At 39.7% G+C, this 17,290-nt stretch overlaps 1 protein-coding gene across 1 annotated transcript in view; it reads right to left on the minus strand.

The window, feature by feature from the left end:
* Positions 1-9,973: 9,973 nt before the first annotated feature.
* Positions 9,974-17,290, minus strand: part of LOC105061343 (pre-mRNA-splicing factor SPF27 homolog) — a 31,662-nt gene continuing 24,345 nt past the window's right edge. Inside the window, exons 4-7 of the mRNA XM_010945355.4 lie at positions 10,891-10,960; positions 10,663-10,796; positions 10,528-10,586; positions 9,974-10,308 (exon numbers count right to left, since the gene is read on the minus strand). Of these exons, the coding sequence (XP_010943657.1) occupies positions 10,529-10,586; positions 10,663-10,796; positions 10,891-10,960 (262 nt within the window). The 3' untranslated portion in view covers positions 9,974-10,308; position 10,528. The remainder of the gene's footprint in view (positions 10,309-10,527; positions 10,587-10,662; positions 10,797-10,890; positions 10,961-17,290) is intronic.

The raw sequence follows: 17,290 nt of genomic DNA on the forward strand, positions 1-17,290 counted from the left end.
CTTGAAAGGACAGAAATTTAAACCGTATTTGCATGGTTGATACTATCACACATCTCCGTACATCTCTTCGAAAGTGGTGCAGAATGTGATTTGCTTGCCACTGGCATTAACTACCAAATCGATAGCAAAAATTATATCTGCCAAGGGTTGCCACGTGTCGAGTGCTTGTTCGCTCCTTATCGATTCATGCCTCTTGCAATTAATGCTATGATGGGAGGTATCCTTTAAAGGCTCCACTAAACTTGGGACTATTTAAAGCACCAGACAAAGCCAAACGTAGGTCTCTTTAGGTTTCAGATTGTTTTCTTTTCTCTGTCGCTAGTTCTCCTTCCCCTTTGTCTTCTGCTTTCGCAATTTTCTTCCTGAGTGAGAGGAATGGCTTCCAGAGATCCTGACTTCACACTGTTGGGGTTCTGATCCAAGCTGATTGAGAGGGATACAGTACTACTCCATGAGTAGTTTCAAATTTCTATGACATTCCAGCTGGAAGTTTCAGGGTCAAAAGATCGAGTCTGCCAACCACCCCTAGGCTAGATGAGTCTCTACGAGGAATGCTTTCGGGTTGGATTGTGGCTTCCTCTTCACCCTTTCTTCACAGCTCTCCTTTAATTTTTTGAGATGTCGCCATGCTTGGTGGTCCCGAACACATGACGGTACATCTACGGCTTCACTGTAGTGTACGTGTTGATGGGGATTGCCCCTAGCATCACACTCTTCTGCTCTCTCTTCAGCCTCACATGGCATCCGAAGTCTTACGACTGGTGGTACATGATGCTGTGAAGGAAGAAAGACATCCGCCTCCTATCTTTTTCGGAGATCCCCACTGTGTTCATGGTTGGAAATCATGATTCCTCTTTGTCTTTCAGACATCCGGTGAGGATTGGAAGTCTGCCGTTTGGGGCGAACCTCAAGAGGCCTCACTAAAAGAGCCTTCCATGAACGAATGCTTGAGGTAAGAGTTGGCACTCATGCACGGCTTCAAGATTTTGGAGCTGAAGGAGCTACTATCGGTCCAGATGCATTCAACATCAGCATCGGTCAGGTTGCTCCTCGAGGTACGTATCATCCACTCTCAGGATCTTATACTCTCTGATTTCCACAGTGCTCTTGTTGATGACTTACTTTTTTTTGTTGCAGAGATGGTCATGGAGAAGGATGCAGGCTTCCCGAATAAATCAGATAAGAAGGCCCAACGATAAAGGGTAGCCGAGCCTGCGAGCGGCCAGAGCATCCGCATCAGAATCGAAAGTCCTCCAGTGCCGTCGGCTTCTGGATCAAGAGGTTCTGAACTTTTTCATGCCAGTGACCTCAGAATGGTAAGGGTCAACTCGACCTCTCTGACCTCTAATGGAGATTGAAGGAGTCAAACGAGTCAAGCCCCTAAAGACATAATTCTGAGTTTGCCGGCCCCTCCTGCCATTAAAGTTTTTTCAGGAGATGAGCCAGCCAAGGAGGCTGGGACTTCTGAGGCTGCACCTAGGGTTTCTGGTTCCAAAGCTACACTGGTCGGTTTGAGGCTCGAGGCCTCAACCTTGAGGAATTACAAGTTGGTGAGCAAGCTTTTCTTTGGGATATTACTTCTGGTTGATGCAAACGAACTATTGGGTGTACCGTGAAAAGAGGTGAGGAGAGGAGCTATGGAGTGTATCATCTAGATAAGTTAGGGCTCCTGTAATTTTATTTACCTTGCATATATGTTTATAGTACTTACTGACAAGAAACACCTCTTACTAGTTTCTTTATTATTTAAATGGATACATTGAGAGCTGTCATGACCTCTCAATTGAGGCGAAAAAGTACCAACTCAAAGTTGATTTACTTATGCACGCCAAGAACAAGGCAGCAAGGGAGGCTGAAAAAGCCCTCTTGAGAGCCAACGCCATCGAGAGAAGAGTCGAGGATGCTGAGGCAGCATTGAGAGGGGCCATCGAGGAGACCTCCTGATTGTCAGAAAAAATAGAGAGGCTTAAGGATCAGCTCGAGAGGAGTGCAATCATAGCTGAAGAAACTTCTCAACTATAAAAACTAATAAAGGAGCTTGAAGCTTAGCTAGGGACAGCTGAAAAGAAGGCAGTGGAGGTCACCTTTAAAGCTGTTGTAGATTTTTGTGCGTCAGTGGAGTGTCAAGATGAGAAGGTCAAATTTGCTACTGACGCTTATGACCTTGGGAGATAATCGATCCGGGATAGGGTCACTGCTAAATATCCAAAACTAAATTTGAACTTTTTAGATGAAGTTTGGGACCCTATTGTAGCCAACAATCCTGCGACAAGTGCCTCGGCTCCGGATGTGACTTCTTAAATTTTTGTTTTCTTTTCTTTTTGTACCTTGGACCCCTTCGGGGTTATTGTAAAAGTTTTTTGAAGGAATGAATAAAATTGATTTTCTTTCGTACCTTAGTCTTTATTTGCAGTGTGCATGCTGATCTGAGGTAGCTTCCTATGCCAGCCGATCTGGGGCAATTATTTGAGCACACTGATCTTAGGTGAATATCTAGCGGCACTTTTGTTCTACCATTTTTCAATGCTAGCAATCGTAGGAATAGCGGCTGTTGACTCTTCCACTAGGATAATGCCTAGGAAAAGATGTGGGGCCAATAGGCACATGCCACATAGCCATGTTTTAATTCTCGAGGTATCGTCGGGATTTATTCCTGACGGTGAGAAGATAACACCATTTATTAGCTGGTGGACAGCTGTATCCTCTCAAGCCATTGATTGGCAGTTGATGTGGGCTTTAGTGCTTATAAATAGAGGCCAATAAGTGGAGAAACCCAATCTCTCATCTCCATCCTTCACAAAAATTTCTCCCCTCTATCGTGATGGCATCACCTCCGCGTGCCCCTTTGCATCCTCCTTTGCTAGTGGTGAAGGCCAGGGTGAAGGAGAGATGGGCCTTTATAAGAGAGGCTTGGAGAAGAATGAGAGCTGGAGGTGCTGGTCCATCTTCCTCTCATTGGGTGCCTTCCACCTCATGGTCTCCGTCGAGGCTCAAGGGTCATCCCACCCTCCAGTTCGAGCATATTCCTCCTGACATCTGGGTCAGCTGCATTTAGGAGTATCGAAACTCTACAGAGTTTAGGAGAGAGGTCATTGACATTGCCACCAATGGATTTATCGATGGTTTTAAGAACTGCTAGGTCCGTCTGTTGTAGATAATGCCGTATTTGAAGCTCCACTCCTTCCAGTCCGAAAACAACAACGAGGAGGCTTCCTTGTCGGATGAGGATTGAGCTTCCTCATCCTTAAGCTGGAGACCAAGGAGAGTATTCACCATCTGGTCGTTGCTATCATCTACGATGATAGGAGCTCTAAATCGGGTTCACTGACTGACGGAGATCTGCTTCTGGACTGACATGATTTTTGTGACTCTCTTCTATTTTACTTTACTTTCTCTCTCTCTTTTTTGTAATGTGGCATTGAGGACACCATCCTTGTAAAAAAATTTTTGTAAGATGGTGCTGAAAATGTTGTCCTTCTTCTTGTAAATATCTGGTTTGTAACGTAGCACTAAAGACGCCAGCCTTCTTCTTGTAAACATCAAAAATGAATAAAAATTTATTTTCTACAAGCTTGCATATCTTAACACGTAGAGGTTGATCTCGATCTGAGGTTCTTAGAATTGTTTCGATCCAGGTCAATCCAGACTCTAGAAATTTAAACAAGTTCGTTCCAATTCGAGATGAAATTACCTCGAATGAACCTTATTAAAGGTGACTTCATCCAGAGGGCCGCTAGTTCTGCTCGGTAGACGGCAACTTAGCTCTATCCTATAGGCGGCAGTTTGGCTCAGCCCTATGGGCAGCGGCTTGGCCCTATCCTACGGGGGAGAGGCAATGTGTGCTTGGCTCATTTTGTGAGTAGAGCAACATGTGCCCATTATTATGCGAGAGACAGCGTGTGCTCTGCTCATCCTATGAGCGGAGCAGCGTGTGCACATCTCATCTTCACACGAAAGGCAGCGGATACATGTAAGCAATGTGTGCACTTCTCGTCTTCACTCAGACAGATGGTTGAAAGCCATGAAATCTGAGATGAACTCGATGTATATCAACCAAATACGGACCTTGGTTGATGCAGCTAAGGGTATGATCCCAATAGGGTGCAAGTGGATCTTCAAGAAGAAGATCGGAGCAGATGGCCAAGTAAAAACCTACAAAGCTAGGTTGGTGGTGAAGGATTTTAGTCAAAGCTAAAGAATTGATTATGATGAAACTTTCTCATCAGTGGCTATGCTCAAATCCATCCAGATTTTACTTGCTATAGCGGCATACTATGACTATGAGATCTGATAGATGGATGTCAAGATCATTTTTCTCAATGATAATCTAGAGGAAGAGGTCTATGTAACTTAGTCTGAGGGATTTGTCTCAAGTGGGAGGGCAAATCAAGTATGCAAGCTAATGAGATCCATCTATAGATTGAAGCAGGCTTTGAGGAGTTGGAACATCTGATTTGATATGACAGTAAAAAAGTTTGACTTTATCAAAAATAAGAATGAACCATATACGTATAAGAAGACAAGTGGGAGTGCTGTTGTCTTCTTGATTCTATATGTCGATAACATATACTGCTTATTGGGAATGATATCCTAATGATGCAATCAGTCAAAATTTGGGTATCGAATAAGTTTTTCATGAAAGATTTGGGTGAAGCATCCTATATACTGGGTATAAAGATCTATAGAGATAGAGCTAAAGGGATGTTAAGCTTATACCAGTCACAGTACATAGATCTCATATTAAAGAGGTTTAATATGGAGGCAAGTAAGAGAGGTTACTTGCCTGTAAGTCATAATATACGTCTCTCCAAGAAAATATATCCTAAGACATTAGAGGAGAGAAAAATGATGAATGAAATCCCTTATACTTTGGCTATGGGATCAATTATGTATACCATGCTATGTACCTGATGTAGCTTATGCTTTGGGCATAGCTATCATATTTCAAGCTGATCTAAGGGAGGATCATTGAAAAGTGGATGATAGCAAGTCGATATCAGGATATGTGTTTACCCTAAATGATGGAGCAGTGAGTTGGAAGAGCTCCAAGCAGTAGATGGTATCTGGCTCAATTACTGAGGTAGAGTACATCGCTGCTAGTGAAGCCATTAAGAAAGCTATCTAGATGAAGAAATTCATCATAGATTTAGGAGTCATTCCTAAGAATGAAGGATCAGTGTCACTCTATCATGATAACATTGGGGCCATTATTCAAGCAAAGGAACCTAGGTCTCATTATAGATCCAAGCACATCCTCAGACACTTCCATCTCGTTAGAACAAGATGTTATCCTTGAATGAGTAGACAGAAAGAATAATATAACAGACCCATTCACTAAGACCACACCAAAGCAGCTATATAATCATCATCTTGATTGTATGAGATATAAAGGCGATTGGCTTTAGTGCAAGTGAGAGATTGAAAGAAGAGTGCCCTATAAGCCAATCGCAAGTGTATTACAATGAAATTTTTTTTTATAATTTTTCAACTCATGAAATGACATTTATTATTTGAGGTATTGATTCATTATATTAGCTGCATCTTATTATGTCTAAGATTATGATGAACCCCAAATATTAGGATAATGATTTTAGGAGACATGAATGAGTTATGCTAGTGAGACCTAAAATCCTAAAATTCTAATCTTAAACATTTCTGATCGTAGGAGCATTGAGTCAGAGATCAATATTCCGAATAGACAGCACATCTTATGTATGCTCGATAGAGAGGGTGGCAAATCTCACTAGCCACTTATGTGGGACACTAATATAAGGATGTGGGTGCTCATTTAAAAAATGAGTCCACTGAATTGACTCGATGAAAGAGAACATCTTATGAAAGCCTTACTTGCATGTCAAAAATGATTCTCTAAGTGAGAGTTATGCAAGTGATCTTTAGACCTGAGACCACTATAGAATCTTATGCACATGAACCCGTATTTTGGTTCATACCCAGGCATGACATTAAAACATGTACGGGGTGTTCTGGATATGGTGGAGTGTATATGGAGGTTGTGAGTAGATCAACATGAAATCGATCACTCCTAGTAAGAGGAGATCGCATCCTGTGCATTCTCAATCCTAGATGACTTGGAAAGTCTTTTGGCCAAAAGCAGAAAGGAGATTAGAAAGAGTTTCTAATACTTCTTCATCGGAGTCATCATTGGTTAATTGAGAATCGATATGAATATGTGTTTGAGTTTGATATGATTCCATACTCATGAACATATTCAGAATGCAGAGATGATCGAAGGATTAAATTGTATGGTAACTTACTACTGAAGGATATATTTGGTATTTCTATCAAAATTCTACATCTTTTGGATAGTCATGATACATTGCGAAATGTCAATCTTGACTTGTAGATTTTTTATCGAATTAAAGAATTTAATTCGATCGTCAATTAGAAAGGATTATAATTGTTGAACTCGGGTTAGCTCGATTGGACCTAAATTGATTAGATTGAAATCTAATCAAATTTGGTCAACTTACATCTGGACCTACTGCCAGCTAGATGTAGAATCCAATGGGTCACACACATATAGAAATTGGCCAAGGATCCTTTTGAAAAAGGTTGATTAGAATTTTGGATTCAATCAGGGCTTCGGTAAGCATGCTAGCACGTGTGAAATCCTTGCTCCTTTGGAGGTCAATTTGGTCTCATCCCTTGCTAATTAGCTAGCCCAATTTAGTAGGTATTTGGTTCAGGTCATGCCATCTAGAAGCAGCTCAAATTGGGGCACCACATCCCATTTTAACGCCAATTATGAAGAGTCCAAGTTGTGAAGGACTTTTGACGCAAAACAGGTTCTGCATACAAGTGTTGGTGCGGGCAGAAGAAAAGAGTCCTTCTGGCATGGGATTAAGATGCGTGTGGTAGCCCATATCATCCTCCATCCTTTGGTGCATATCTCAAAGCATGAGATGTATTTTTTCTAAAATTTTTGGGGTGGAGAAAAATTGGAAAAAGGAAGTCTCGTGCGCACGTGCAGAAGCATCATGTCTCTCTGAGATTTGGAGAGTCCTCCTCATCAAATGCTTTCAAAATGGAATGATTTTTGGTGATAACGTTCCACATTTAACAAGCTATTTTTGATAATTTTTTTAAAATTTTTTTAGATTTATCTGGATGCCAAACGGATGCCATAAATTCCTCTTCATGTCTATGCGTGTGGTGATCAGACTTCACGTGAAAGGATGTGAGAACACATCCATTTGTGAGAATTTTAATCCACTCATTATATGTTCTGGAATCAGTATTAAATCCTCTATCCATGTGGATTTTTGAGGATTTTTCTGATTTGAGAAGGGATGTGAAAACATCCCTTCTCTGATCACACATGCAAAGCAGGGTGCTGATCGACGTATCATTAATAAGAGTCCTATTTGAAGGAACTCTTATCTCTAATAATCAGATTAGATAGGCCTCTTGGATGAGGCGCATCCCTCTTTTTTGGCGTCTTTCTAGTGGCTATAAATTGATCAGGGTACTGGGTGTCCGAGGCATTCAGAAAGAGTTTCCAATTTTGTCTCTGTTGCTCTCTTTTCTTTCTTACAACATATCTTAGTTTTATGACAAGGTTTTGGGATTTAAGACAAAGCCTTATCTGGTCCTAACAAGGATTGTGAGGGTCCTAAAGAAGAAGGATCAAAAGTCCAGAGGAGATTTTGAGAGAGTGGAGTCAGTTTCTTGGAGAAACCTAACCGGTATGAGGCTAGTCGAGTTCTAGTGGCTAGAACTCCTGAGCAAGGTGAAGAAGGAGCGCTGTCCTTGGTTCAGTTTCCATGTGGATCACCATTGGAGGGCGGACACTTGAACGCCTTATGAAAATTGGGATTAGCGCTACAGGTATTCTTCTTATCCTAATTTATATTTATTGTACTTTGATTATTATAGTCAAGGGTTTCTGAGCATTGGGATTTTCGGTGCATCGGATGTTTTGAATAAAAATTTTAAACACCTAACCCTTTCGTTGCACCACCGGAACCCAACAGATTTGGATGTAAGAGTGAGCCACTTCCCACCACATTGGGTGAGTACGTCATCCCAACACCACCGCAGCACTAGAGGATCAGTGCTGCTTCCAACACCCACACCCAGGCCGTCAGAAGGGATCCTCCATGCGTCATTTCCTCCCAGCATTTACTCGCGATTCAAACCTAAATTACTTGCGTGGAAGCAAAGACCCATTCCAACTGGGCTACCACCGCGGCGGCAAGAATAAGCCTACTTTGATGGACCATTTGGACCTTCTCCTATTGGGATTACTTTTTTCCTTTTTGGTGAAAAAAATTGAACGCAGGTTTCAAATAATATTTACATCATAAATCAAGCCTCAAGATCCTGAAATTGTACGTACTGTGAACCTTTGAAATGATTTTTTTTTTTGTTTTGGTTGGTGTCCCAATGAATCTAATAACATTATAGAATTATGACCAATTAGTAAAGGTGGTCTTTTTCTCTTTTTTTTTTGGGATAAAACAGATACATTAAACCACACAACTATAACTATATGCGTCTCTTTTTTTTTTGGGATAAAACAGATACATTAAACCACACAACTATAACTATATGCGTGTGTGTGTGTGTGTGTGTGTGTGTGTGTGTGTGTGTGTGTGTGTGTTCACATGTTCATTTTCAGGTTATCAATTAGATATTATGGGATGGCCAAAATCAAATAGAACTTTATGACTTAAAGCTGAACAGCATGCTCTTAAGCCAACAATCACTCCTTAAGCCAGCCTATGTCGTTCTTTCGCCACCCACTTCTTTTAATTAATGGGGCGGATACTTGGAGGCTTGCATTTGACTTATGATAGGATGGAACGGTATAATCGAGCGTCATCCCATCTGAAAGCCCTTTGTTGGTCTCAGTAGATTGGTCAAATTATTAAGCAATAGTTTAGCAACAATATGGTTCAATTGGAGGCAAAGCCTATGTTTGACAAATGGGGCCTCAAATGGTTACAGCACCTCTTGTCGTCATGAAAATATCTAATCTAGAAATTGAGGACGTGAATCTGAAGTCATCTGGTGGGATTCAATATTCTACCAAGAAAAAAAAATCAAAAAAACCGAAAATTGAGGACGTGAATCTGAGGATTGTGCTTACCTTCTAACTCATCTAGGGCGAATGCATGAGCCACACATGCAACAATGAGTTCTACCATTCACCAACTTATTGTAGATGGGCAGTAATAGCGACAACACATCCTAAACCCATTACCCTCTTCTCAACCAGCTCTTGGGAATGGCAATCCGATTCATCAGCTCTCAGGTTCATCGGCCAGCTTACAAATGCATATCCAACTTGAAATCTTAGCTGAGTTAATCCATTATTTTTCTACAGTCATCCATGCAGTCCTTGAAGTTTTACGCATACCTATTGAGCTGATTATATAAAAGTATCACAAATATAATTGCATATAATTTTGAAAGGATGAGATACATATTATAATTATTCAAATTATTGAGGATGTACCATCGAAGACTGCAATGCAGAACCTTTGATTCTTAAATGAGGGTGATCACTGAGACAAGTCCCAATTGACATTGTCATATATACTGATTTGTGTTATTTACGTGCATTTACTCCCTAAGCCAAATCACCGATCAGTGAAGAACTGAGCAGTCAAGTTTCCTGGATTTGAAACACCTTTAAACCCCAATCAAGCGATATATTCAAGTTTTATAGCATTGGATCTAAATAATCGAACGCAATATATAATCAGATCTACTTAGAAATTTAAAATAGTTCAGAGTATTTGGTCCCCTTCAACCATTAGGAATCAGAGATTTGATAAAACCCAAATTAAATTACATACTTGGAGTTAACTTGGATCATGAATTAGGTAGTAAAACATACATAAAACAGCAAAATTGTTAGTTGGCTTTTGACTTGTGCAATATACTCACTAAAATTACTCGCACAATGAAAGAAATGTGCAGAAAGGCACGAACTGAAACATGAGGATTTAGAATGCTGAATCCATTTTGCTTTTGGCATAATTATTTTCCTTTAAGTACAATAAAAGATACACAGGATCCAAAGTGAATACACTCAATGATACTATCTTTCCCCTGCAAAATCTATCATGGCAAAAACTTGAAATTTTCCATTGGATTTATAGCAGCATAATTATGGCCCAGCATTTAAAATTTCCAATATCCAATATCCCTTTAGCTGAGTGGTCAGTTTGAAACTGTCCAGTCTGTCCACAAATTGAATTGAGCCTGTATGCGCCCAGAGAGGCCAACAAAATTCAATTTCAATTAAAAGAGACTGCATAGCCAGAGATCTCCTACATCCTGTACGGCAAGAAAACTATTAGAACATAGACTGGGAATAGAGATATTGATGGTTGCTTCTAGAACCAAGCATGCTTACGGCATCCTTGGTTCTTTTTTTAAAATTTTAAATCCAAGATGATGGATGGCTAAATATGAATACAACTGCAAGTCTGAAAGTTCATGATCTTAACATGCATAGAATTCATTCATTATTGGACATGTTTGATGAAAACATACCTCAAAATCCTGGGGTTTTTGCAGATTGATTTTCCCCATTGGCATTCAAATCAAGATCACTGTAAGAGAAGATTAAGTCAGATGCCAAGTAAAATGTAAATGATACGAGAGAAATCACTGGAGAACCAAGCATACCTCTCCTTGGCTTCCATCTTGAGTTGGTCTATACGGTTCTGAAGATCAGCACATGCAGCTTGGATCTCTATGTTCTTCGCACATAGCTCCCTCCATTGTGCCATCAGGGCATTAAGTTGCACACCTGTGTTTTGCTGGGGATATCATATACATAGAGCAGTATTATAATACTGAGTATTGGACAGATCATCCTCTGTGGCAGCAAGGTTCAAGCCAAAAAAATGCTACCTGATGGAATTTTCTTTCGCGGTTCACAGCTTCAATCTTTTCATTATATTCCAGAGCCACTGCTTGCATTCTGGAAGCAAATGCAGGTAGCAGTAACATGTGTATCATGCCCGAATGGAAAGAAAGGAGTGATTAAGCTGCAGAGCTAAATTCTGTATAGAGCAGTAAAATATGCATGTGCTCTGTGCAGTCCATTATGCAGCAGAAACTTTCAGTTTCTCTGTACAAAACAATGGAGCACAAGACAGTCTTTGAGATTCGTGTTAGGGCCACCATGGCAACTTGACAATATAGATCAACTCAAAGACCCACATGAATTTCAAATAGCCATTAATAACATTCAACCTCAGTGGGACATTATTTCCACTCTAGCGGACCTCAACCATACTTTTGGTGCATTCCTACATGCTTGTATGCATGCATATACGAGTGCGTGAATGCACCTACGAATATATTTGATCATGTGCATGATTGTGTGCTTGCACTCATGCAGGCACTCATTCATGTGTATGTGTGTGATGGATGAGGAATTCATGAAAGACCATCAGACATATAGGGAGATAAAAAAGAACCCCATTACAATTGCATCTCCAAGTCTTGCATCTTTTGCATGAAATTGAACGGGCTGGAGAAACACCAGGAGATCTACTGATTCCTCCACCTCCACTTCCTATCATTAGCATCAGCAAACAAGTGTGCATATTGTTCTTAATGTGGAACGTTCCAGAGCCCTCACATGTAGAAGAAACATCATGCCCAACTCTATGAAGTATGGGTTCCCCATTGCAACCACTGCTAAAATACCCATGTTGCCTTACACATCAATCAAACTTCTTCATAAACCACTATTTATTGTAACACAAGTATTTTTCTGAGTCAAGGTTTTTCTCTTAGACTTATGCAGGAGATCACTCTCCCAACAACTCCTATCCTTAGTTACCAGAAGCAGGTCTAGGTACAGAGCAAGTCAGTTGTGGCAGTAGGGAAGTGAGTCTCATCTTTCAATAAGTGGCCCCAAAAACAGTTCTCTAGTGAGATTCTGAAGCAGGTGCGACACGGTTGGTGTTGCTAAAAAAAAAAAAAACTTTAAAAAAAGAAGTTATCGGAAAAAATAAGTGCTTCGTAACAATATCTTAAAAGTGCTTCTACAAGAAGAAGAAGTTTTAAAAAAATGCTTTTAGGAGATGCTACAAAACCTAACTTCCGGTTTCTCCTTCCAATGAGAACTTTCTTATAAGGACAAGCAACACCAAACACACCAAAAGATTCCTCATACTAAGCTCCAATCTTCATTGTCCTTTTTAATAAATTAATATTAACTACCCCAAGTCTTCTCATCCATGTTCAATCATGTATATTGGCAATATAAAAGCCATGTTTTACGATCCGTTCGGGCGGGCCATGATGCACCAGCCTACATGGGTCAAGTCAATCCCAAACCTGGATTTCCAAAAAGCCTAGGCAACCAGCTGAACTGGGCTACTGACCCACTTGATCCACCCAGTTCAACCTAGCATTCAGTTCATCCGGGTGAATTGTTAAGTCAAAAGAAAAGCTACAAGGGCATGTTGGAGTGCAAAGGCGGATGTGCAGAAGCCTTGAATTTGTTAGAGAGGAGGCATCAATATGGTCCTTCGATGAAGAAATCCACTATAATACTTAATCTTTACCTCTACCACCTGCCCCCACCAACTCTGGGTTCCCCTCCTCAACATCGAGATCTAGGAAATGGGCAAGGGTTTGGCAGCACTAGAGGTGGGAGGAGAGCTTCATTAGGCAAATCTGGCCATTGAGGAGCTCATCATGGAGATCATCAATTCAGCAAGTGTGGTGCCGTTGGGGAGGAACAGGCGAAGGTCTCAAACTTGAACTTGAAGTGGCCAAAGGTGGAGGCTGCCACTTAAGGGTGGTCGGCATGCTGAAGTAGCAGCCACCAAGACCACAGCTAGCGCCAGAGGGGGTGCTCACATAGGGAGTGGAGCAGGAACTTTCAACCTCATCGAGTATGGAAAGGTTATGGCGAGCCTAGGGTTATACCATTACTAGGATCTTTTGGCGCCAACTAGGCTTCACCATGGTTACTAGGGATGCAAATAGGTCTGATCAGATCAAGGCATGCTTGACCTAACGCAATGCAGTTTCATGTCTAGGTCTTGATACTGGATCCAAATCCAATCCAATAGATGATCGGGTCATGTTAGTCGGGTCCGTGGAAAATATTTTACACCCAATAGGTCGGATTGGGTTGGGGAATATTCTGGTAAAAGTCGAGTGCGGTTCAGGTTCAAGTCTACATTTGTTTACTAAAAGGAGTTCATGAAGAAAATTTGTTCTTACTTTTGAATCAAACTGAATTTTGATTGCCACATAATTGCTTGCTAACATTGTCAAAATGGCATTAATTAATGTTTACCTAGAACTATAATCCATTTCAAAAGGTTAAAAACCTCAATGGTTGGCCTTTTTTAATATAGTGAGATTAGTTTTAGCACTTTTCTCTTAACAAGGAAAAGAAAACAATGATTGGGGTACTTTCTTTGGGTCAATCGGGTCAGATCAAGTAACTAATAGGAAGACCCAAATAGACCCATAGCGTATGGATGCGGTAGAATCAGGTCAAGTCAAGGTTTATGAAATCCAAAACAAACTCAAAATGTGGAACATGCTTAATATTTGAACACAACCTAGCACTACAAGTCTTCAAGATAGGTGGGGTCAGGTCTGATCAGGTCGGATTAGGTCATGGGTCAACCCAACCCATTTGCAACCTTAATTACTACAGTTTCCAAATGTCATATTTTGCTTCCTTTAATTTGAAAGAGACAACAGGCAAGTTGGGAATCCTTTACTCTGATGGTTTGTTTGGTTGGGGTACATCATATTACAGGGTAATCTAATAATTCCTATGAATCATTTATCTAGAAGAATGATTGTGGGAGAAAATAAATTTTATTGTGTTTGGTTGGTAGAAAAATTACTCCAGAAAATGGCACCGAAAAAAGATTACTATGTTTGGTTGGAGATAATCTTATATGAAAATATTATGAACTTTCCAACGGTGTCCTTGAATAAACAATTCAAGTAATAACATTTGTTTGTTCAATCCATTTGTTGACCATTTATGGCCCACTTACAAAAAGGCTATCAATATGGGCCATTTCAAAAACTAAAATATATTTACATGAGTTAATAAATATTTTTAAACTAACTATACATATATTAGAAAATATATTTCTTATTATAAATAATTTTTAAAATATTTACAATATATTAATAAATATATTAATTATTAATTTTATAGATGTTTTTATACATAAATATATTAATATTTTGATTATCTTATTATTTATAAATAATGTTACTAATATTTTAATATATTGATTATCATAAATAAAATATCTTATCAATATATTTATTAAAGTTAGAATTTTGATTAATATACTAATGACTAAGATATTTTATTAACATATTAGTTATTAATATAAATACATTTATAATATATTAATTATATATTATAAACATATATCGTATTAATTAAATCAATACATTTAATAATAAATATGTATTAATATTTATTATAACTAATATATATAATAAATATATATATATGTGAATATTAAAATTTATTTAATAAGTATTTATACAATATATTATATATTTATAATATATTAATTTTAAATTAATATAATATATAATTAATATAATATTAATATAATATATGTGGAGTATTTCTGTCCAGAAATGGCAATTTCAAATTACCTCCACTGAATAATCTAGCAATGGAAAAGAAATGGCCATTTCATACATGGTTGGTCAAGCATAGACATACGTCTTGATTTCTTCAATCCCATAGTAGAGAGGCAGCCCGAAAAACAACAGATAGGACCAATATAAGGCGAAATCCACAATAAAAAAAATAAAACATAACACATCAAATAATATGCAGTATGTCAATGCTAAGTACCAACATGGCAACTCTAATACCAATTCACACATCAGTTTTATCCTCCATATTCATTCATGATAAACTAACAAAGGCTGGCACCTAAGCAAATAAGGAAATAGTCTTCTAAAACATGAATCCTTTACTTCAAAAACTCATATGTAATTGCATCACCAGCAATGTAGAGGCAGCTCCTAAAGCCAAGAGAAAAACCTTGCAGAATGAACAAAGGGAATACAACTGACATTGACCAACCCATGAAAGTTGCAAAACGTGGCCCAACATTAAAGTTGTTGTCGACATCTCACCAGCAATGACAACTAGTGGATCCATCATCCATCCACCCATGAACTTATAGGAATGCACAAAGATCATAGTCGTTGAGATGACCATCAAAAGGGTTTATCATATTCGCTTTGAGAAATCATGTTGACAGATAAAAAAATGATAACTCTGCTGATGTCAGATTTAGTAATAAGCCATTCTTTTTGCTGGAAAAATCTTGTTTTAGAATGCATCCAAGTCAAGGGCTATTTTCCTGATCAAGAAGGTTAATGCTTATACAGGATCTCTTTTCTTTTTTTTTTCTCTTGACCAGGAAGGTTGAAATCCCTTCTCCGATTTCTCAATTCTGTGCTTTAAACAACAGCTCTTCAGCATTATCAGCAAAATTCACTCTGAATCTGGCATTCAACTTCTTAACATAGATTTTTGTCATCAATATTAACTCTTCCAGATTCATAGTGAATCTGCCATCCACATCTCTGGAAGTCTAAAGTGTTTTGAGCAGTCCTCTGCTTCAACAGTACATGAATAAACCATGAGTTGGAGTTTCCTATATGAAGCCATTATAAGGTAAAACAATAGTTCTAAACAAACTTGCTACCAGCATTTTCAGAACCGTCCCAAACCGGATGATTCAGGGCATGCCGAACCAGACCGGCAGGGAACCGGGATGGTTCCAGCGTGGAAAACGGCACACACCGGTGCTAAAGAAGAAAGAGAAGGAAACAGAGGGATAGAGAGAGAGAGGAGAGAGAGGGGGCGGGAGCCGCCGGAGGGCTTCCGAGCCCGTTATCACTCGATAGGGCCTGGCGGAGAGCAAGAAAGAGAGAGAGAGCGCTCTGGGGGGGCGGCATACCAGACGGACGGCACCTCCGTCGCGAGGCCTTCAGTGGTTGGCGAGCCCACGTCGACGGGCCAGAGGGTGGTCGAGCGAGAGAAGGGCCTCCGTGGCTCCGTCAGTCCGCCCCCTTCTTCGAAACGAAACAAGGGTAGCCAGTTTCCTTTTTTTTTTTGGATTTAAACAGGTGAAGTCAGTAACCCAGTTCCCGACTTCACCTTTCACGGGGTTTTTAAAAAAACCCTTCGTGAAAACTGTTTCATGCCCGCAGAGCCGCACACATGGACTGCGCCTTCCGGTAGCCAGCCAAAGGCCATCCGGCAGCCCCGCCGGCCCCTTCCCCTCCCTCTTTTTCTTTCCTCTCTCTCTCTCTCTCTTTTTCTTCTCTCGGTTTGGCACCATTTTCCTTCGTCAGTTCACCTCGATTCGTCACGGTACGGATCCATGCTGAACCATACCGCCGGTCAGCCGAAACGGCCGTCGGTACCGATTCCGCAAACCTTGCTTTCTACCCTTCCAACTAGTTTAATAGTTCTGGCTTTTGGTACACTTTCTTGATGAATTTTGTCATATTCATTCATGAGATAGAACTTCATTTGCAGCTACACTGCATTTAACACATCCCAGAATATATGCTTGCTATTTGTGACGCAGTGTCAGCTCCTTTCAAATTTTCAACCAGTAAATCTTCATGCTTCCACAAAATCACCTCCCCAAGACTCCATCATCATCTCAAAGTCAGTTCATAATTGATAAACCGATGTGCTTTGTGCACCACCCCTCATTTGTCTGGCACCATGATATCACACATCAAAAATGGCTTTGTCAAATAGGAAAGAGAAAGACCATGCAATATGTCTTGACAAGATGTTCATGGATTAGAGATACAGGGTAAGAACACTCATTTTTGCCTTTGAACTTGTATATGACCGTCTTCAAGCATTACTAAAAGAATGATAAAGTATGACAGGTTTTATACACTACTAAAAACAAGTCCCTTGATCTTATAAGTAGAATTATGCCACCTCATCCCTATAGGAAATAAAGTTACCAAGATCAGTTTTAGCTACATAAATTATCATAAAGGAGCCCAAGTATCCAAGCATTGCAAATTTAAAACATAACTGAAAGCTCTTCAAAGCAAACCATCAAAAGTATTGTAAAAATAAAGGAAGACATCAAAAGCAAACACCTGGTTGGTGAAGAGGATAACAGTTCAAAAAGGAAGTACAGAATCAGTCCAGCACAATGCAGAGAAAACTATCAGATCAAACGAAGTATCCTTCACATATGATTGATGATAGTGACCAATTGGCTATTGTTTCAATTTATGC

Source organism: Elaeis guineensis, chromosome 14 (assembly GCF_000442705.2).
Source record: "Elaeis guineensis isolate ETL-2024a chromosome 14, EG11, whole genome shotgun sequence".
Classification (NCBI taxonomy): Eukaryota; Viridiplantae; Streptophyta; class Magnoliopsida; order Arecales; family Arecaceae; genus Elaeis; species Elaeis guineensis.